Source organism: Chelonia mydas, chromosome 8 (genome assembly GCF_015237465.2).
Source record: "Chelonia mydas isolate rCheMyd1 chromosome 8, rCheMyd1.pri.v2, whole genome shotgun sequence".
Taxonomy (NCBI): Eukaryota; Metazoa; Chordata; order Testudines; family Cheloniidae; genus Chelonia; species Chelonia mydas.
The window spans coordinates 90,026,773-90,048,914 of NC_057854.1; the positions used below are offsets into that span (position 1 = coordinate 90,026,773).

General features: G+C 40.2%; 1 protein-coding gene across 17 annotated transcripts in view; it reads right to left on the reverse strand.

The window, feature by feature from the left end:
- The window catches only part of NFIA (nuclear factor I A), a 466,574-nt gene that overhangs the window by 128,695 nt on the left and 315,737 nt on the right, over positions 1-22,142 (reverse strand). For all 17 annotated transcript variants that reach the window (XM_037907918.2, XM_043552640.1, XM_043552638.1 and 14 more), the window contains exon 3: positions 16,715-16,780. In XM_037907918.2, coding sequence (XP_037763846.1) covers positions 16,715-16,780 — 66 coding nt within the window. The remainder of the gene's footprint in view (positions 1-16,714; positions 16,781-22,142) is intronic.

A 22,142-nucleotide genomic window follows, 5' to 3' on the forward strand; every position in this document is an offset into this window, starting at 1 on the left:
AATCACCCTAAACTTTCTCCATGTTACTTGTCTAGCATCTTCTATGTTAAGATTTCATTTCCAATGGCTGGACTGGGGGTTAGGTTGTCTTTCTTGGAAAAGATCCAACAGTAACCGTCTGCCTTCAGTAAAAAGGAATAAGGTTTATGGTCCCATTTTCAAAAATATACTCTGAAGTTGCACTGAAGTAGTTGCATCCACAGTTTTTCACGCTCAAGTTTTTGCTTGTGCAAAAGCTCAGACTTCCATGCTCAGACTCTGTTTGTGCTCTACCTGATTAATCCATGCTAATACAGTTTGTGCAATCAAATCCAATATTTTGAATGTGCAAAAATGTGTACACAAAATTTGGGTCTCCTTTGAAAATTCATCTTTTCTTTCCTACTGGGCAATACAATACAATCACACAGTCATGGTGCATGAGCCAATCTTTACAATATGTTATCAAAATAACTGAATAAAAGCAGATTCCACTTATAAAAGCAGGTTTAATTCATTCTCTTACTTCACCACATACCCTAACCATCTGGATATGTGAGATAATGACTTACATTTATATAGTGAATACATTGATTTAGGCTCCAATAGAATAACTCCCATTTACATTACTGGAGTTGGATCAGACTCTTAGCATGTGAGTGATCATGTCTCTTTTCAGTGGCTGGCCCAGCAGCCATAACAGCTTGCTATTTACAGCTAATCAATTATCCTTTAGCTCAAGTGGTAGAAGTCTGCATTTTTGATGTTGAAGAACCCAGGTTTGATTCCCTAATAAGGATCCTGAAGCACTTACATGAGAGGAAAGTGATCAGGAACAGTCAGCATGGATTCACCAAGGGAAGGTCATGCCTGACTAATCTAATCGCCTTTTATGATGAGATTACTGGTTCTGTGGATGAAGGGAAAGCAGTGGATGTATTGTTTCTTGACTTTAGCAAAGCTTTTGACACGGTCTCCCACAGTATTCTTGTCAGCAAGTTAAGGAAGTATGGGCTGGATGAATGCACTATAAGGTGGGTAGAAAGCTGGCTAGATTGTCGGGCTCAACGGGTAGTGATCAATGGCTCCATGTCTAGTTGGCAGCCGGTGTCAAGTGGAGTGCCCCAGGGGTCGGTCCTGGGGCCGGTTTTGTTCAATATCTTCATAAATGATCTGGAGGATGGTGTGGATTGCACTCTCAGCAAATTTGCGGATGATACTAAACTGGGAGGAGTGGTAGATACGCTGGAGGGGAGGGATAGGATACAGAAGGACCTAGACAAATTGGAGGTTTGGGCCAAAAGAAATCTGATGAGGTTCAATAAGGATAAGTGCAGGGTCCTGCACTTAGGATGGAAGAATCCAATGCACCGCTACAGACTAGGGACCGAATGGCTAGGCAGCAGTTCTGCGGAAAAGGACCTAGGGGTGACAGTGGACGAGAAGCTGGATATGAGTCAGCAGTGTGCCCTTGTTGCCAAGAAGGCCAATGGCATTTTGGGATGTATAAGTAGGGGCATAGCGAGCAGATCGAGGGACGTGATCGTTCCCCTCTGTTCGACACTGGTGAGGCCTCATCTGGAGTACTGTGTCCAGTTTTGGGCCCCACACTACAAGAAGGATGTGGATAAATTGGAGAGAGTCCAGCGAAGGGCAACAAAAATGATTAGGGGTCTAGAGCACATGACTTATGAGGAGAGGCTGAGGGAGCTGGGATTGTTTAGTCTGCAGAAGAGAAGAATGAGGGGGGATTTGATAGCTGCTTTCAACTACCTGAAAGGGGGTTCCAAAGAGGATGGCTCTAGACTGTTCTCAATGGTAGCAGATGACAGAACGAGGAGTAATGGTCTCAAGTTGCAATGGGGGAGGTTTAGATTGGATATTAGGAAAAACTTTTTCACTAAGAGGGTGGTGAAACACTGGAATGCGTTACCTAGGGAGGTGGTAGAATCTCCTTCCTTAGAGGTTTTTAAGGTCAGGCTTGACAAAGCCCTGGCTGGGATGATTTAACTGGGATTTGGTCCTGCTTCGAGCAGGGGGTTGGACTAGATGACCTTCTGGGGTCCCTTCCAACCCTGATATTCTATGATTCTATGATTCTATGATCATGGAGTATGTAGGGGGGAAAAGGTACAGTTCATTACAAAGTATCAGCCCTGGAGGGACTTGAATTTCTGAGGACAACAGATGGCAAGGACAAGCTTGTTTTAACAGGGGAATGCATTCCCTAGTGGCTGCCTGAGAGATTGACAGCCTCCTACTCTCAGCTAAATGAATTCTCCTCTGGCCTGAGTGTTATGGGCCTCTGTTCGTCAAGCTGAAGGCACCATGTTCCATCTCCCCACTATCAACCCTGGTATCTGTATGTTTGAGGCCTTGGTCTGTTATGGACAGCTCCTCCCATCCAGAAGGATGCAACACTTTATTAAATGCTTTACAAACAGAGTCTCAGATATGCACTTTTTATATCCACTGACCACAGTGTATATATGAGGACATTATTTGTCCCATAATGTGTTTTGCAGGTGTATAATAGAGGCATTGGGAGTTATGTGCTCATATCTGGGAGCAGAATTCTAGTCTGACATCCACAGGGTGGATCTTGCTTCTAGTATTCTGACCTTTGAGTGTAGAACTCCCATTGACCTCAACAATAGATATGCATTGCTGTAAGGAGGGAATAGTATCAGTCAAGCTTTGCTGTATGTGTCTAAAAGCAGGGTATAGCCATACATGGCAACCATTCAATAGTGCATGATAACATGATAAATCAGTTTAGGACAGGATGGAGATACCCAGAGTTCAGAGCCCCAGGAGGACAAAGGATGACTCACAGAAGATTGGAAGGGAGAACAAAAGACAGAAAGAACAGGAGGAAGGCTGGAAAATCACACAAACACCAGGAAGAGGCAGGTCTATGTGACAGGTGACTCCCTACTAAGAAGAACAAACAGGCCTGTCACCTGAGCTGATCTGGAGAACAGAAGGGTGTCCTGTCTGCCAGGAACTAAGATACGGGATGTAGACCTTTAGCTGAAGAGGATCCTAATGGAAACACAAAAGAATCCATTGATTGTCTTTCATGTGGGAACAAATGACACTGCTAGATTCTCTCTGGAACACATCAAGGGAGACTATGCCAGGCAGGGGAAGACGCTTAAAGAAATGGAGGCTCAGGTGATCTTCAGTGCGATTCTACCTGTCCCTGAGGAGAACGAAGATGAGACAAGATTATGACGATGAACAGATGGCTCAGGCAGTCATGCTATAAGGAAGGCTTTGGGATGTTCAACAACTGAGAGCATTCTTGGACAGACGACTGTTCTCATGGGATGGACTCCACCTGAGTTGGGAAGAAAACAGACTTCTGGGATGGAGGTTGGCACAACTGATTAAAAGAGCTTTAAACTAGGAACCTGGGTGAGACGGTTGGGAGATACTCATGTAATCTCCATGCTTAATTCTGATATTAACCAGGAAGAAAATGAGGAGAGAGAGAATACAACAATGGAGAAAGGCACAACAGTGGTTAGCAGAGCAAGAGGAAAGATAGTGCCAATACCAATGAAGCTAACAGTTAGCTAGGTAATACTGGAAGTAGAATGACCACACCTAATCGGGTGAGGAATCTGGGCAAAGCCAAGAAGAAACAACTAACATGTACAACAATGCAAGGAGCTTGATTAACAATGTGGAGGAACTAGAATTACTGGTGCAGGAAGTGAAACCAGATATTATAGGGATAACAGAAACATGGTGGAATAGTAGTCATGACTGGAGTACAGGTATTGAAGGATATGTACTATAAAGGAAAGACAGAAATAAAGGTAAAGGTGGTACAGTAGCATTGTACATTAATGATGAGGCAAACTGTAAAGAAATTAGAAGTGATGGAATGGATAAAACAGAATCTGTTTGGGTCAAACTCACTTTGGGAAAGAAAGTAACCAGAGATATTGACTGGGATAGTCCCTGGGTTATGCTACAGACCCCCTGGATCCGATATGGATATGGACAGACATCACTTTAATGTTTTTAATGAAATAAATACTTCCGGGAATTGTGTGATTATGGGAGACTTTAATTTCCCAGATATAGACTGAAGGACAAATGCTACTAATAATGGTAGGGCCCAGATTTTCCTGGATGTGATGGCTGATGGATTTCTTCATGAAACAGTGGCCAAACCAACAAGAGGTGATGCCATTCTAGATTTGGTGTTGGTGAGTAGTGAGAACCTCATTAAAGAACTGGATGTAGGCAACAACTCTGGTTTGAGTGATCATGAGTTAATTCAGTATAAACTAAACAGAAGGATAAACAAAAATAGATATACAACTAAGGGCCTTGATTTCAAAACGGCGAACTTAAAAAATTTAAGGGAATTCGTTAGGACTGGACTGAAAAACTCAAGGATCTGAATATGGAGGAGGCTTCGAATTACTTTAAGTCAAAGTGGTAGAAAACATTTGACGCCTGCATCCCAAGCAAGGGGAAAAATCTGTAGGGAAGGGTTGCAGACCAAACTGGATGAGCAACCATCTGAAACAGGTTATTAAGAGAAAGCGGAAAGCCTACAAGGAATGGAAGATGGAAGAATCAGCAAGGAAAGCTACGTCTTGGAGATCAGAAAGTGAGAACTGACAAAAGACAAGCAGAGTTGGACCTAGCAAAGAAAATTAAAACCAATAATAAATGGTTCGATAGCCATATAAACAAAAAGAAAACAAGAAAAGAAGAAGTGGTACTGTTAAACACTGAGTATGGAGTGGAAATTAAAGATAACCTTGGCATGGCCCAACACCTAAACAAGTATTTTGCATCAGTTTTTGATACGGGCAATGAGGAGCTTAGCGGTAGTGGTAGGGTGGCTAACAGAAATGAGGATATGGAAGTAGAAATCACTGTATGTGAGGTGGAAGTCAAACTCTAACAGCTTAATGGGACAAATCAGGGGGGCCAGATAATCTCCATCCAAGAATATTAAAGGAACTAGCACCTGAAATTGCAAACCCAATAGCAAGGATTTTTAATGAATCCATAAATTTGGGGGTCATACCCCATGACTGGAGAATTGCAACTATAGTACATATTTTTAAGAAAGGAAAAATAAGTGATCTGGGAAACAACAGGCCCATTAGTTTGACCTCAATTGTATGCCAGGTCTTGGAACAAATTTTGAAAGAAAAAGTAGTCAAGCACATAGAGGTAAACAGTAACTGGGATAAAATACAACATGGTATTTACAAAAGGTAGATCATGACAGACCAACTGATCTCTTTCATTGTGAAGATAACTGATTATTTAGACAACTGAAATGCAATAGATTTAATCTCCCTGGATATAAGTAAGGCATTTGGTACAGTTCCACATGGGAAATTATTAGTTAAATTGGAGAAGATGGGGATTAATGTGAGAACTGAAAAGTGGATAAGGAACTGGTTAAAGGGGAGACTACAACAGGTCATACTGAAAGTTCAACTGTCAGGCTGGAGGAAGGCTACTAGTGAAGTTCCTCAGGGATCAGTCATGGGATCAGTCTTATTTATCATTTTCTTTAATGACCTGGGCACAAATAGTGGGAGTGTGCTAATAACATTTGCAGATGACACAAAGTTGGGAGGTATTGCCAATGAGGAAGAGGACCAGAATATCATACAAGGAGATCTGGATGACCTTGAAATGTAGAGTAATAAAAATGGGATGACATTTAATTGTGCAAAGTACAAGGTCATGCACTTAGGACTAACAACAACATTTTTTGGTATAAACTGTGGATTTATCAGTTGAAAGAGACAGAGGAGGAGAAAGACCTGGGTGTATTGGTTGATCACAGGATGACTATGAGCCACTAATGTGATGCAGCTATGAAAAAGGCTAATGCAATCCTAGGATGCACCAGGCAAGGTACTTCCAGTAGAAACAGAGAAGTATTAGTACCATCATACAAAGCACTGCTAAGACATCTGCAATACCGTGTGCAATTCTGGTCTTCCATTTTTAAGAAAGATGGCTTCAAACTTGAACAGGTGCAGAGAAGGACTACTAGGATGATCAGAGGAATGGAAAACCTACCTTATGGGAGGAGACTCAAAGAGCTTGACTTGTTTCGCCTAACCAAATGAAAGCTAAGGGTAGCTCTCTATAAATACATCAGAGGGATAAACACCAGGGAGGGAGAGGAGTTATTTAAGTTAAGTGCCAGTGTTGACACAAGAACAAATGGATATAAAGTGGCCATCAACAAGTTTAGGCTTGAAATTAGATGAAGATTTCTAACCATCAGAGGAGTGAAGTTCTGGAACAGCCTTCCAAAGGGAGCAGTGGGGGCAAAAAACCTAACTGGCTTCAAGACTGAGCTTGATAAGTTTATGGAAGGGATGGTATGATGAGACTGCCTACAATGGCATGTAGCCAATCTGCAACTTCTAGTACCAAATATCTTCAATGACCAGTGATGGGACTATAGAAGCGGAAGACTCTGAGTTACTACAGAGAATTCTTCCCCACACGTCTGGCTATTCGGTCTTACCCAAATACTCAGGGTCCAACTGATTGCAATATTTGGAGTCAGGGAAGAATTTTCCCCTGGGGCATATTGGCAGAGAGCCTGGTGGGTTATCACTTTCTTCTGCACTTCCTCTGTCACTTGCAGGTATAAACCAGAGTAAATGGTAGATTCTCTGTAACCTAAAGTCTTTAAATCGTGAACTGAGGACTTCAGTAACTCAGCCAGACGTTATGAATCCATTACAGGAGTGGGTGGGTGAGGTTCTGTGGCTTGCATTGTTCAGGAGGTCAGATTAGATCAGGGATCAGCAACCTTTGGCACGCGGCCCACCAGGGTAAGCCCCCTGGCGGGCCGGGCCAGTTTGTTTACCTGCCGCGTCCGCAGGTTTGGCCGATCGCAGCTCCGACTGGCTGCAGTTTACTGCTCCAGGCCACTGGGGGCTGCGGGAAGCAGCGAGGGTCTGGGCGCCGCTTCCCGCAGCCCCCATTGGCCTGGAACAGCGAACCACGGCCAGTGGGAGCTGCGATCGGCCGAACCTGTGGACGTGACAGGTAAACAAACTGGCCCGGCCCGCCAGGGGGCTTACCCTGGTGGGCCACGTCCAAAGGTTGCCGATCTCTGGACTAGATGGTCACAATGGTCCCTTCTGGCCTTAAAGCCTATGGGAATGTGAGGAACACATTTTTCTATTCAAACTGTAATTAGCAAAACATCATATATTCTTATTTACATAAGAATTGGAGTCTACAAAAGAACTAAACTGAGTGTGAAGAGATTAATCTAAAATAAGAGATTATTTCCAAAACCCTCCAACTATAAATGGATAACCTATACACTTTTTAAAGGTGGTTGTGACCCACTAAGCATTTCCAGTGGATGACCAGAAGCACAAGCATTAACAGTAATGTAGCTCCTTAATATAGGGTGTACTGCAAAGGATGAGTCAGATAATAGCACGTTGCAATGTTTAAGTCAAAACTGCGGCTCTGATTTTTCATGGGAAACCATCCTGCACCTTCCCACTGCCTCAGGAACAGACTAAATGATTATCCATATGCCCACCTTAGAAAATAAAGGACACTTAGGAACCACTGTCTTAAGCACAGTAATGTAAGCCTTGGATCTGTGGCTTGCTTTATGACAAGGTTGCTCACACGACAATCACCCTCTTAGCACTTCTGAAGTCAATCGCAAGGCTTTTTATAAGAGGAAGTGTAAAAAAGAATGCTAGGGAAGAAAGCAATATAAACATTTACACACACCTCTGTTAGTGGAATCCAGCTAAATGAATGTCAAGTAATGAATACTTCTGATAAATGACTGATTTCAGAGTCTGCTTTTATCTACAGATCCTGTATTTATAGTTCAAGCCTTTTAAATTAATACATGAAAAAGGAATTAAACTGCTAATTATCATATTTCATTGCGGTTCATAACACTTTCATCAGACCTGTTAAATGAAGGAGTCAGTTCAAGGGAGGAAGCTAAACCACACAAATTTATGTCAAGGGTATATCAGGCTGACAGGTTGGTAGCACAACTTGGGAGATTTGTGAGGAGTAAAAAGTTCACATTTTGGACCAAACCACGCTGGCTTGCGGGGTTTATTTATTTATTTTTATCATTGTATAAATATAAAGTAATTTTGCAGCAACCATAACTTACTCTCTATCTTAAGTTACAGGCATATGGAAATTCTAACACCCAAAGACAAGATGGAGGGGTTTTACTTTTCGTGGGTTCCCCCCCCACCTTGTTTTCAAACATTCTGGCCTTTTCCCTGAATAAGCCCTCCTCTCCACTTGGCAGAAAGTTTATATGAAAGCCAGAACCACAAGTAAACCCCCTTCCTAGTTGCCCGGTTTCTTGGTGAACTAGCGTGGTATCCTAGAGCATCACTCAGCTTGTGGTCTGCCCAGGTTGTGGCTGTTACATTGATTAAATAAAACTCTCAGCTGTGAATTGAATAACAAGCGTTTCATGACAATTTTTGTGTACAGCATACATGTTTTTTTGCGGTGAAAACTGGGAAATTTTCACAGCTCTAGCTCAGTTCTGAGGCCACTGAGTACTGGGAGCACTAAGGGGCGAGAATAGGCTGGTGTTAGAGTGGAAATACCTCTTACAGATGAGCTACAACAAAGCGGAAGAGCTAAAGGTCCTGGTACTTCTCCCTGTATGCAAGTGCCTGGGGAGGAAGCAAAGAACGAGTGGAGACTTGGCTTTGCTCTGACTCTCTGGTCAGCAGAGTTGAGCTGGTGAGAGAGTGAGGGGGCTATGGTCCAGCAGCAGATCACACACACTCTGGGAACAAGGTGGGAAGCAAGGAAGGAATCCTGACTCTCTGAGGCAAGATTCCTTGTCAACAGGTGCTTCTGGGGTATCACACCTACAAGTTGCCCTCTACCCAAGGCAAGTGCTATCTGAATGCTATCTTGGGCTGTACAGATACATGCAGAACAGTATGGAAAATAGCAACTGAATATAAATAAGTTTTTAAATGAGTTAGAGTAATTGCAACTTTATTTATACACCTTACCCACTGGAAAGATTCACCACCTTTTTGCTGTATGCACATAGGGTGAAATAAAAACATGCACTCCAGCCACATTTTCATTGCTCCTTTTCTTTGCAGAATTCAGACCAAGTGTAATGAACGTTTCATGTCTTTCAAGCACTGCTTTGTTATGCTATAAGCACTCATTTCATGCTTTGAATATTTCCTGTCAGACCTTCCTCGGATGATTTGGGGGGTGGGGGTGGGGGGGGTTTGGTCAGAATGCTTTGCTTGTGAAGGTTAATGGTTATAAGCAGTGAAAACTGAAGTCCTCCATCAATCCTCAAGTCTTAAATACTGCAGGTCACTGATGAGGCAAGATTCTCTACTTGGCCCTTGTAGTGGCTTCAGAACTGACCCTAATTAACTATCCCATATCATGTTGGTTGACTGTCAGCATTCTTCAAAGCTGCCAAAACAGGGTGTCCTCAACAGAGTGCCAGCTAATGATAAGTAGGCTAAATTGTGAGCAGAGATGTACCCATTAACACTGGAAATTAAAAAACCTGTGCAATAAAATCTGGACCACAAACTCATTTGACTTTGGACATGAATCTCTCTGAAAGTATGGCAATACAGGAGAAAGACAAGTGCTTTCTTTACTAGACTTTTTAGATACTTTTTGCATAAGGGCCAGGAAACTAGCTGGGAAATGGAGTTAAATACAGCAAGAGTTCTGGTTCTAGAGCGTGACAATTAACATTCTATACATTTTGTTTTGTGTTAGAAATGAGAATCTGGGCTGCAATCTACTTGAAATGAAACAGCATGAAAAAATGCAGGACTCACAGCACACTTTTATAAATTTTGCGGCCAAGTATGGCAGCATATGTTTCTTTGGAACCATATGAAACATGGACTCTAAGGCTCACTACAGACAACTGATTCCATCTTTCCCATAAATAAATCATAGTGTAAACTGTAATGGGCATAAAATAGAATTTGCCCCAAATCAAATTTTCATTAGCTAATGTCTACATCTAGACTGAAATGTCCTACTATAGTCACTCTGTAGAAAGGCACACTGAATGACTGCACCAAATCTCCACTTTACAGATCAAATTCTGCCATAAGTTTACAAACTGGCTTAAAGTCACCTGTGTAACCCCAGGGAAGCCCATGGGACTTAAAGGGGTGTGAGTCTGTGGACAATCTGGCCCAGAGTCTGTACGCAGGTCTGTTCCAACAAGGTGAAATTATCATTGATCTTCTACTTTACCCCCAAGGTAGCAGATTCATTGTTGTGAGTCCTAAGCTTCTTTTGAAGTACTTACTGACGAGAAGTTAATTTCAGTTTGATCTCTGAGCTTGGGATGATTTCTCAAATGCTACTTTATAGCAAGAGAAAAGCAGCTTTCCATATTCATACAAATCCAACCCAAATGAGTCTATAAACAACAACAAGAACAACAACAAAGCTGCTTCTATTGTATCATGCCAAATGCAACTATCATTGAAAGAAAAACTTCCTCTGCAGCCCCCAGGTATATCCTGGAAATGAGGTGCTTTACAAATGTTAGTAGGCTGACATGAAGCACTTTTTAACTGTATTAGTTTTCATTTCAACATGTGTTCAACTGAATTAGAGTAAAGTGGTATGAGACTGGGTTCAACATGTAAATGCCATAAGAGTGGCTTTTTGCTTTCATCAGTGTCTCTTTGGGATATTGATCTATGTTCTACGACACAAAAAGGAAAAAAAGATGATAATCGTGCACAGCAATGAAATTACTGCAGGTTTCATGAGAGGAGAGAAAAAGAGATGAAATACTGGAACAAGGACATCAAGAGGCAGAGCTTTTAAGAACACCCTTACCTCACTCAGTTAAAAAGAACAAAAAGCTTTTCTTCCATGTACTATACTGTAGCTAGAGTAAGGTCCTTCTAGCTAAAAATGAAAGATGGTAACATTTTCAAGAGTGTCTAAGTGATGTAGGAGCCCAATAGGTGCCTCAGAACCTCAATGTCAATGACACTTAGGCTCCTAAGTGCTTATGTCACTTTTAACATTGGGACTTAGGCCAGGTCTACACTACAGACCTAAATCAGTATAACCACATTGCTCAAGGGTGTGAAAAATCCGCACCCAGGAGTGACACAGTTATACTGACATAACTCCCCACACACATACACACACCAATGGAGACAGCGCTATGTTGTTGGGAGAGCTTCTCCTGCTGGCATAGCTACCGCCTTTCAGGGAGGTGAATTAACTACAGTGATGGGAGAAGCTCTCCCCCCATTGGTGTAGGAGCGACTTTACTAAAACACTACAGCAGCTCTAGCGCTGTACATGAAGACAAGCCCTTTGGTTCCTAAGGCACTTTTGAAAATTGTACCCATCCAGATAAACTAGAGAGTAACAAACTCCTATTCTTCTTGTACTCCCTGAATTCAATACACTTTGGGCTCAGCTGTGTGCTTGCTGAGGCAAACTGCTCATGCAGAGCCTTTGAAAGGTATAATGCCCCAGGGCCATGCAGGAAGCAGTGTGAGGTGCTTCTTCCTATACCTGCTCTATGGATGCAACAAGCACCCCCTGCCAGTGAACCCTGGCTGCTGCATACAGAGGCCCTTCCCTCACCCAGTCATAGCCCTTCCACATAGCTCTGCACTCCCTTGCACCTACAGCCATATTATGTCTGTCCTGAGCAGCCTTCCTCAGGGAAGGGGGAAGGGAGTGCAGAGAGTTCCCTACATCCATCCCACCCCCACCTCAGCCACACACATTATGAGGGGCCACAATTTGTTCCATTGTGGTTTTAAGCACTGAAAAGTTGGTACATGGTATTTTTTTAAAAACGCGTTTCTTTCATGTTTAATACCCAAGACCAGCCCTACTTCAATGGCGATGTTTACAAGTTCAGTCTAATTACCACAGGGTTGAAAAACGTGTTTGGTGAGTTGCTTCACATCATTGTTTGGTCTTTTTTAATGCTACGAAGAACAAGATGCCTTTCATTACCTGCAGTGGTATGAAGATACTTGCAGCTCGAAGCAGGAAGAATGTGTTTGAATGAAAAAACATTTGATTTGGGCATTAAATATTTTATTTGTTAGATAAAAATCTCCCTCTGTGGATTCTGTCTGAGCAATGTTTTATTCGGCACATGTTGGTAATCAGATGCCAGATTTTTTTTTCTTTTCTTCTTCTTCTTCTTTTTTTTTTTAAAGGCACGGCCAACTAAAAGTTAGAAGAAAGCTAAAAATTAACAAACGAAAAGGAGAGTTAATGATCTGCTAATGGACAGCTATAGGCTCCGTCTCTAGCTGGGGCCGTTGAGAAGGAACTGAGGATGGTTAGCCCACATGTGCTGCTTAGCCTCATGGCCCAGCACAAGAAGAGTGACAGTGCATGTTGTGGCCCCAACAGACACTGCTACTAAAGTTCTCCGACCAGCAGCGCAGGGACGCCCACACACCTACCGTGGAGCTAACACAGGGACACTACTAGAAGAATAAACTGTTTTCCGCTTTAACAAGTCCAGTCTCTTCACGAGTACCTTGCTGCTGAGAGCTATTCCAACCTCCTTTTCCAAAGGCAGTGGAAGGACGTGGTCAGAAGAAGTCAATCCACTGTTTGAGTTTCCTACTGAACAGACTCTACACCCATCACTTTTTCTTACTGATGAGTGCAGAGTACGTCTAACACTGGAGAGATTTCTTTCTCCTCCAACTAGTCAGGCTGCGATATATGCCTTGGATGAAGAGATCAACCAGCTCTGGATACAAACAGGAGGGAGCCAAGGACTAAATTTGGTGTTGGGAGACTCTTGATGTTTTTTTCTGCTCTCCTTCATATGCTTTGCCTTTTACCCATCTGAAGATGAGCCACATGATTTTCCCTTCTCTCCATTTTAAGCCCTCAATTTCCCTCTTTATCTGGTTAGGATTTAATCTGGGGATTTCCAGTGAAGACCAGGAAGAGGGTCCTGTGATGGCTACAATACACTTGTTCACCTCTTTGCTGGATCTCTTGAAAAAAGTTTCTTTCTTTGTGATTCTGTTAGTTGTAGTAGGGCTAACAGGGTAAGCAGCTGCCTGAAGCTGTGTCTTAGCAAAGGCAAAAGAAATGAGTGCCAAGGGCCATGTTGGGAGCAGTTGGCACAAATTTTTTTTCTATCTGCTGGCTCTGTCTGAGTGATAGCAACCATGAAACCCACTGGAGAAAATGGATGGCTCTAAATACAAGAGTAATTATTTGCATTAGCTTTAGTTTAGTGAAACTTAAAAGGATGATTCTTCCTAAAGTAACTTACAGAATTTTAAACAATGAATTTAAACTTACTGTAGAAGACCTTGTTTTTCAGGGCTATATAGCTGACCCTTGTGAACCTACATTATTCAAGCTATGCAATATATATATGTATAATAAATAACTTTAGAATTTATGGAGTAGAACAGAAAGGATATTAACAGGCAAGCAGAGGGACTGTGCAACCCTCAGAAGGCTTTTAAAGATTTATTTTTTTAAATGAAGGAATGTGTGCATGTGAGGGGTAGTACTCTTAATTGATACACTTGTAGACTCCTTACAGAAATGCATGCAATATGATCCAAAATCTGTCCTCAATCTGGTTGCTTGGCTGTTGACTTCAGCGGGAGCAGAATTATCCCACTGCTATTTTCTTTGATTTTTAAGAAATTTCCCTCTCTGTGGGCACAATCCAACTGCTACTAAAATCAGTGGTGAGACTCCCCTTGACTCCAGAGGTATTTGGATCAGGGTCCATGGTAATGGTCTATGGCAAGTGTAGAACAACACAGTGAATATGATTTTCGTATGTACTTTTGTGTGTGCAGTTTTTCATTTTCTAAAGCCTGCAGTTTGGCTTTCATCCTGGCATTCAGCAGATCAGAACTGCAGAGCTATGTTGATGTCCATGCTGGGTCTGGTACACTGCAAGCTGTGGACTGTGTGTGCACTGAGAATGAGCTCAACATCAACTTGGAGGGATCGGGCCTTTTAGACCCAACAGCATGTGCTAGTCTAGGGATGCTCCCACACAGACACTGCAAACTGCAACTAATCAGATACCAGGATTCTGATACAGTGGGGGAAAATACCCATTACTAAAACTGAGTAAGAATAATTTTCCTGATTATTTATTAAGGGAAAAAGTACTATTGACAAGTCACCAGTGACATTCCAATAATTCATTAATGTTTGTTTTACAAGAAGCATTAAGACTCCAGAACTGATATTTCTAGTTTTACTGGGGTTTGACACATTTTATATTATTCACTGTCATTGCGGCTTTTTGGGGTGGCAGTTGTAAAATGTGCTTCCTTAAGACTGAGCACTGCACAGTAAGGAGAACAGTTGTTGAGAAGCTGCAAAAGAATGTCAACCAGACACAAAATAATAACAATAGAACATCAGAGTCAGAATGATTCGGGGTGCCTAGCAAAGCCTAAATTAAAATGTGACATAATAAACAGAGGCAACATATTAAAAAAAAAAATTCAGAACTGGCAGAACAGATTTCACAGTTTAGCCAATTCATCTCCAAACCTGGCAATCCTTTTGCAATAAATTATAATTGTTCTAAAACAGCACTGATAAGAGAAGCTAGACACCGTCATTCAATAGTCAGAAAAATGTTTTCAGACGTTGTGGCTAGAGATGAGCAGAATAAAGGCCCTCAAATCTGAAACCTTTCAAATTTCGGAGAGAGAGAAATAGTGACCCAGAATGCCAGACATCTCACCAAATCACCTGACATGATGAGATTTCTAGAGTGTGATGCTGAAATTTCCTGAGAAAAGCTCTTAAGATTTTGATATTATTGAATATAAACACTAGCCCTGATTCTGCCTTGAACTTGAACACTCAACTCTAACTTTAAAGTCTAATCCAAATGGAATCCAGATCTAAGCACCACCATTTTTGACTCATCCCTATTTGTGACTTGTTTATTTACTAGTCAAGTATTCAGTATAAACATTCAAAACATTAAAGGAAACAGTGATGTACCATAAAGAAGAGAGGCAGCAATAAAAGCACACCAAATCAAAAATCAATCTGGTGGATTTGTTAAAGGGATATGAGAATTCTATCTTGTATGTATAAAAATCCTATATGAGATAGATTTTTAATGCCCCCATAAGTGTGAAAGGGGCTTTAGATTGTAAGCCCTACAGGGCAGACATTACAAGCCTCTTTTCTGTGTTTAGATAGCGTCCAGCACAATGGGGCCCCACTCTCAACTGGGGCCTCTGGGTGCTACTACAATATAAACACTTACTACTAATAATTATAAGTTCAATTTTTAAAAACATCAGAAAAAAATTCAGAATAACCAGGGATTGTCTCAGTTTCAATTATCTCCAATGTTGGATGTCACCATTTCTTGATTCCAAGCACTAATGAAAATAATTATCTGTAGTAACAGAAGATACAGAATTTCAATTGCCAAGGAGGCCATAAGAGATGCTGGGCTGTTGTTTTTTGGGTTTTTTGGGGGGTGATGGGAAAAGAAGGGTATTGTTTTTACCTCAAGTTCCTCCCTTTGTAACTTCATCTATCTTTTCACATACAATCCCCTAGCTCAATTACTGACAGCAAACGCTTCTCTGGGCCCTTTTACAATGGAAGCCAGCCGTGATGTCCCTTCCATGGGTTCAATTCCACACAGCCATCACTTCTACTCAGAAACTGTCCTACCTCAGAGAACACTAGTACCTGCTCACAGAGGTAACCTTTTGGCTTAGCCTTTCTCAATGGGACTTCTGTGCTTACGACTCCCTATTAAAACAATGCAGCAGTCTCACTGCAGTATTCTTAAAATTCTCGGCCATGTGGCTGCTTTCTAACAAGGTCAAATAGCTGTCTTCAGAAACAAGTTTTAGAAATAAAAGTAGAAAAAGAAGAAGCAAATTAAGATTTGAGTCTTACTGCATCTTTTCTCTCCATGTAATACTACCACCTTCACAGAATCATGCCAATGAAAATATAGACAGCTCTGAAAAAACTTTTATCACTCAAGAAGTGGTTAACAGTTTGAGTGGCTGCTGTGATCATAGATTTCCAGTCCTGCTTCGAGAGGGTCAATGCTTCAACAGAGCTTCCTGTCAGTTTTATTGTGTGTATTTTTGGGTGAGGGGGGTATAGAGAAGTGGTTGCAGAAAAATTAGAGTACTTCAAAGTGACTGTTTTGTTTTGCAGGACAATTTGAAATCCTGCAATCTAAAATGATGAGCTGGACAGATACTGCGAGTCACGCACTTCAGAGTGTTCCGTTATCATGAAAACATCAATAAACAAAACAACGTTAAAAGCACACAGATAAAAATGAAAGTAAGGCTGTAGGCACCCCCTAGGGGGTCATGACTCATGACCCATGGATTGAAAGCCTCTGCTATAGTGAAATAAGCCCCAGTGCTGCATGCAGCGGGCTCTATTAAAGCATCCCCCTAATTAAAACAATTTTTAATGGAATAAAGATCTCCCTCCTGGATTGTAGAGACAAATGCTACTCTAATTTTGTGAAACCGTGGCATTTAACTAGGAAGAAGATGCACCATTCATTTTCAGAGATCTCTAGTCAATTGTTCAAAGACTGAGTCTTTTTATACTACACATATGCACTTATTGCTTGAAAATGAAAATCCTTGTAAACATGGTCTACTGTAATATTCCAAAGTAGCAGCAGGTAAGAACTTACCATTTTCTGGCTGGTCCTTAATATCAGCTTCACTTGGCTGGCTGGGACTTTCAGATTGACTTGAATCTGAAAAACATAAAATACAGCCAAAAATTACAGGGTCTGCTGTGGAAAGTAGATCACAGGCGCCAGACTTCCTTAAAAGGTTGAAAGTACAAGCTAAGGACAGGAATGTTGCACTAGGACATTACAATGCTAGGAGGCCAGTGCCCTGGTCGTATTTATGCTAGGAAGAAACTGTATCTTGTTTACAGCATTGCATGGGGTGTTCAGTCTGTGCATTAGCATAAATTAGGCTTAGAGAAATCTTCTCTTTAGAGGAAGCCTGATTTAAACTGCTTTTCTACATTTTTTTATAATGCATTTTGGATGTTGCATGCAAACCTGAGACTTAATCCAGAGTCAAAACATATTTTTAAACTGGCATATAACAGTAACTAACTATAAAAGTAATGTTAACTAACATGTTCTGATTACTGTCTATATGTTACAGCAACAAGAAATTCACAATACAGATAGAAGACCTGATTCTCATCATGCTTTCACTGTGGGTACGTGGTGTAGCACACTGAAATAAATGGCATGACTCCCCATTTACAGTGGTGTAAAGTGAGATCAGATGCTGAACCAACGGCTTCAGAACATGCACCAATAATGAGTTCTACAGGTTCCTAGTTAAAATTCTCCAACTAACCTACTAATATATTTGCCTGGAACAATAAAATGAGATCATTTCTGTTGATGTAGGTTTGTTAATCTACATTCATTTTCTTTTGTACTAAAAAGCTGTTTTTAGTTTAAAAATAATGATTTTTAGCAGAAGCTTTGGGTAAACAAGATTTTTGTTTCATAATTATTTTTAACTGTCTGCTCTTCAAATTGGAAAAAAATGCTTTATATGTGTAAAAAAATATTTTCTAAAGAAAAACTCAACCTCTTAACTAGGTTTTCTTAAGACCAACAGAAACATTATAGAGTTAAAAAAAATCACACTTTATCAGTTTGGGGTAAAAGAACAATTTGGGATAAATTTAAACGTTAAAAAAAAGTTTTAACTCAAAACACACTTAAGGAATGAAACCATTATTACTGTACTAAAAAAAAATCTACATTTGTGATAAACCTATTTCCTCACTTCACCTTGACTGTGCAAGGTTTAGAATTAGCTGTCTGAAATTGGACTACATTTCAGTAAGAAGTCAATGCAAGATCAAAAGGTCATGACACTTAACTGTGATTAAATTGAAAATCTTACTTCTATTGCAATAGAGTGATAACACCACCCCTTCTTTTTCTTTGAGGTATTAATAGCACTGAAAGAAGCAGCACTACTAGAGACCTGGGATCAAGCAATGCTAATTTATTGCTTTAAAAAGGCCCCTTGCTTTTAAGCAAATGAAGATTTTAATTACTACTGAGTATTATATAGAAAATGCCGATTTTAAATATTTTTAAAAAAATTACCTGCTGACTGTATCCGTTAACTATCATGAAAAAGCTTAAAGGACAATTCCGTATAAGTTAAACACTACATCTAATAAAAGGTGTGAGCAACATAATTTTCATAAAGTTTGTAATATAAACATTAAAAATGTTTAGTAAAGATAGCTCCAGGGTAGATATCTGTCGTTAAAATCAATGTGTAGTTCAGCTAAAAAACCTGACAATGTGATATCCCACAACATTACTATCTACCTCTAAGAACTATCTTCTCCTCCAGCTTCTAAATGCATTACTTTAATCATTTCATAAAGGAAGTTTGGCAAAGATTTTAAATTTAAACTTTGCCGCTAACATTTTATTTTAAATATCAGCTTTGTGGGTTAGCATTACCTTATGCACCCTAAACGCAGATCCTGGACAGCAGATAGTCCATATAATCCCATCCTCAACATTGCCATATTCTGGACACCATATTTTGACAGAAGTTTAATGTTCTTGGTACCACAAAGGTCAAAAATTCAGTCAACATTGAGGACTAATTCAACATATTTCATTTCATATGACATGCATTATGTTTCTTTTTTCCCCACCAAGCCGTTGTTCAATCACTGTTTGACCTTTACAACTAAAATAATGGTAAAATGTAGTAAAAATATTTATTTTTAAAAAAACAGACAGTGAAGAAATATGGAAATAAGATGAATAACTAAAAAAAATATTTTAAAAGTCATTTAGACAGCAGCGGGAATGGCCGATCACTGGTACATGCAAGGATGCCAAGCTACGAGCTGGCACACTTCTGATACCCAGTGTGGCATCTTCGCTCTTCATCGATGCTCCATATCCTGTATTTGGCACAGAAACTCAGACTTTCTCTCTAGATTCTGAGATACAAAGAATGCATTTTTGTATATGTTTAGCGCCGCTCTCCAGACACTAGAATTAGTGGCAAGACAGACATTGAGCCCAGAACATTTGTTAGCATATTGAGTCTTGAATTTTTTTTTCACATCTAGCTACAAATCCTATTTTTCTGCAACCCTGTCCTCATGTAAATAATACCCCAAAAAACTATAATGTTTGCAAACGGGTGAAGCAAAATAAAATGCAGTAAAATGTGTTTTTAAAAATACGATGACACAGATCATCTAAGGCTCCCAAAAATACTAACTGGGCAAAAGTCTGCTCAGAATTGTCATGCAAGGTACCGTCTCATGGAAACCCCTGATAAGAACACTGAACAAGGCACATAGCCAAAATGTTTCTATGCGGAATTTTGTTTCCCTGGTTTTATTCAGATGCTGCAGATGATCTGGCACATATAAATGTGCCACCACACAATTAAAGGATTGGCAAAATTCAGTGCCATTGTATTTTATAACCTTGTCGAGGACTACATAGTTTTTGTTCACAGCCCACCTCACTTTTTCCTGAGTTGGCAATAGCTCACACTATTTTTCATTTTGATTTAGGAAACTTTAAACCCCCAGCTTTCTTAATGTTTCATGTTTTGTGGGTTCTGATATTGTGGGTGGGATGTCAGTCCTGCTGAGTCAGTTAGCCAAACAGGTGACTAGAGAAATAAATTAATTTTTGTCCACACATATTAGATATAAATGAAAGATTGTTTTATAAGTATTTGCATGAAATCAATAAAATCACTGATTATAAAGCAGTTTAACAATGCATTTGATATTCTCTTCTCTGTGTATTTGATAGCTGCTTCACACAATACACTATATACACTTCATGCCTATTTTCTTTAGCAACGACATTGCCAGTTAAATTCTACCACCTGCAATAATTAGAGCCATTGAAAAATATACAAAACAAAATATACAGTAGATGGGAGCCCCTCTTGAATCCAGGGCCCCCTGCGGCAACGAGTTTCATTGCTGCCTGAAACTAGGGCTGGTAGGAAGCCAAAGAATCTGTATATTACAATAAAGTGCATGTTATTAAGAGGTGTATTTAAATGATTTCAGATGGGGTTGGAAACATCATAGTGAGGAAGCACTATTAAGATTCCTGATTTTTTTTAAATCCAGGAGTTTAGTTTTATGTTTAAGGAAGCTTAACCTTGAATAGCACAGCATTTTTTAGTTTAAAAAAAGCCCACCGGTAGAATTTTAACCCGTAAGCAGCTACAGTTAGCATGCATGAGAGTGTACTCGGGTTACTGGACTATTGGGGCTCAAATGGGGCTGATATCAATAACCATTGTAGGGAAACAGAATAAAAGGAATTTTGAAGCTATATTATTCTGTATCTCCACGAGCCAACTATTAGTGGGGGTGAAAAAAGACAAAATGGGCCAGATTTTCTGAAGCAGCCTCTGATATTGTGCCTGTATTTTCTGTGCCTCTTAGGATCAGGCCCTTAAAAACGTGCTACCCCAATGCAACAGTGGGTGTTACATGGAAGAGCTGAGTCTGATCTTGAACTTGACCTCAAACTGTGGACAGGCATGGTCCTTTAGCTCAAGCAGGAAGGATTTGTGCTTTCTGACGCTGATGGTCCTGGGTTTCATTCCCACTGTCAATTGTGGTGCCTTGTATGCATGTGACCACAGATTCACTACAGAGTAGAAAAAGAGCTCGTGGTGCTGTGTGTCACTGAACCAGAAGTGATCCATTTTTTGACAACGATAAAACAGAAGTATGAAAGGTTCACTGAAAACTCTGGGTTCTGGGTGGTAGCAACATCAACAGACTAACACTGCAGTCCTTACTTGTAGACAAGGAAGAAACAGACCTGAAACAGGGGCACAGAGGTATCCTACTTCCTCACAGAAAATGACCATAGTTTTACCAACTGCTTGTGCAGTTTGATCATCAAAAATACACTTATCCACTTACCACTACTACACTACTTATAATTATGCTACCTTGGAGAGGCAGGACATTTTCTTGGAGAGGTACTGTATGGTAAACAGAAAATCTCCTCTAACATTTTCATTCAGGACATGCAATGTTCTTCCTCTCAACGTTTCCTGTTTGAATCTAGGCCAAAGTGGTAGTGACCTTAAGCGACCTATCTTGGCTATCTGGTGTTTTATGTTAAATGAATTAGTGGGTGTCAGATTAATTCCTACCAAACTAGTGTCCATATCACAACTGAACCCTTGTTAGCGGTTTCATCAGAGAAGCCAGTGTGTGAATGGGCATGGAAATGTATCTACCCTCTTACTGGGAGAGGTGGTCCCTTCAAGATAAAGGAAAAGTACGTTGGTAGGGATCGATCAGGAAGACTGTATTAACACTGCCCATGCTGACCCTGTTCTGTGGATAAATAAATAGAGAGCTCCTTTCTTCAGTACTGCCAGTCCACACCTTTCACAAGCACTAGAAAAGTGCAAAGTTAAATTTTCCATTCATATAATGTTTTATGGGGAAAATATTGTATAATAAACTGACACTTTATTCACGTTTCAGAGTCTTATTTGTAATAAAATATTTATACGGCTGGGTTGTGTTTGTACAATACATTTTTCATCTATAATTTGGGGTACAGATTCCACCAAAGATTTATATATGTAAAAAAATCTAAATCATATCCCTTTATACACAAACATGTATGCTGAGTTTAAGGGATCAGTGATTTACAAGCAGAAACCAGAACAGCTATTGAGACTTTTTATACTTACTTTTACTAAATTTACTATAATTGTTATTTATAGATAGATTTGGAAGGATTAGATTTTTCAGCAAATGTTGGTAAATGTCAATTTCACCTAACACACACACAAACTGACGAAAAAATATTTCCACCAATAATAATTAAAATTTGCAGATCAGCAAAGTAAGAAAAATGCTGCTTGAAAATTCATTAAAGTTTCATTGCAGAATATTTATTTTGTATATTTTGACATGTGGTGTTGACAAGTTGTGTTTTAAGTTTATAAGGCTTTAGTTTTTCAATCTAAATGTGTACCGTCATCAAATAATTATTTTCTGACCCTTCTATTGTTTGACAACCTCCCACC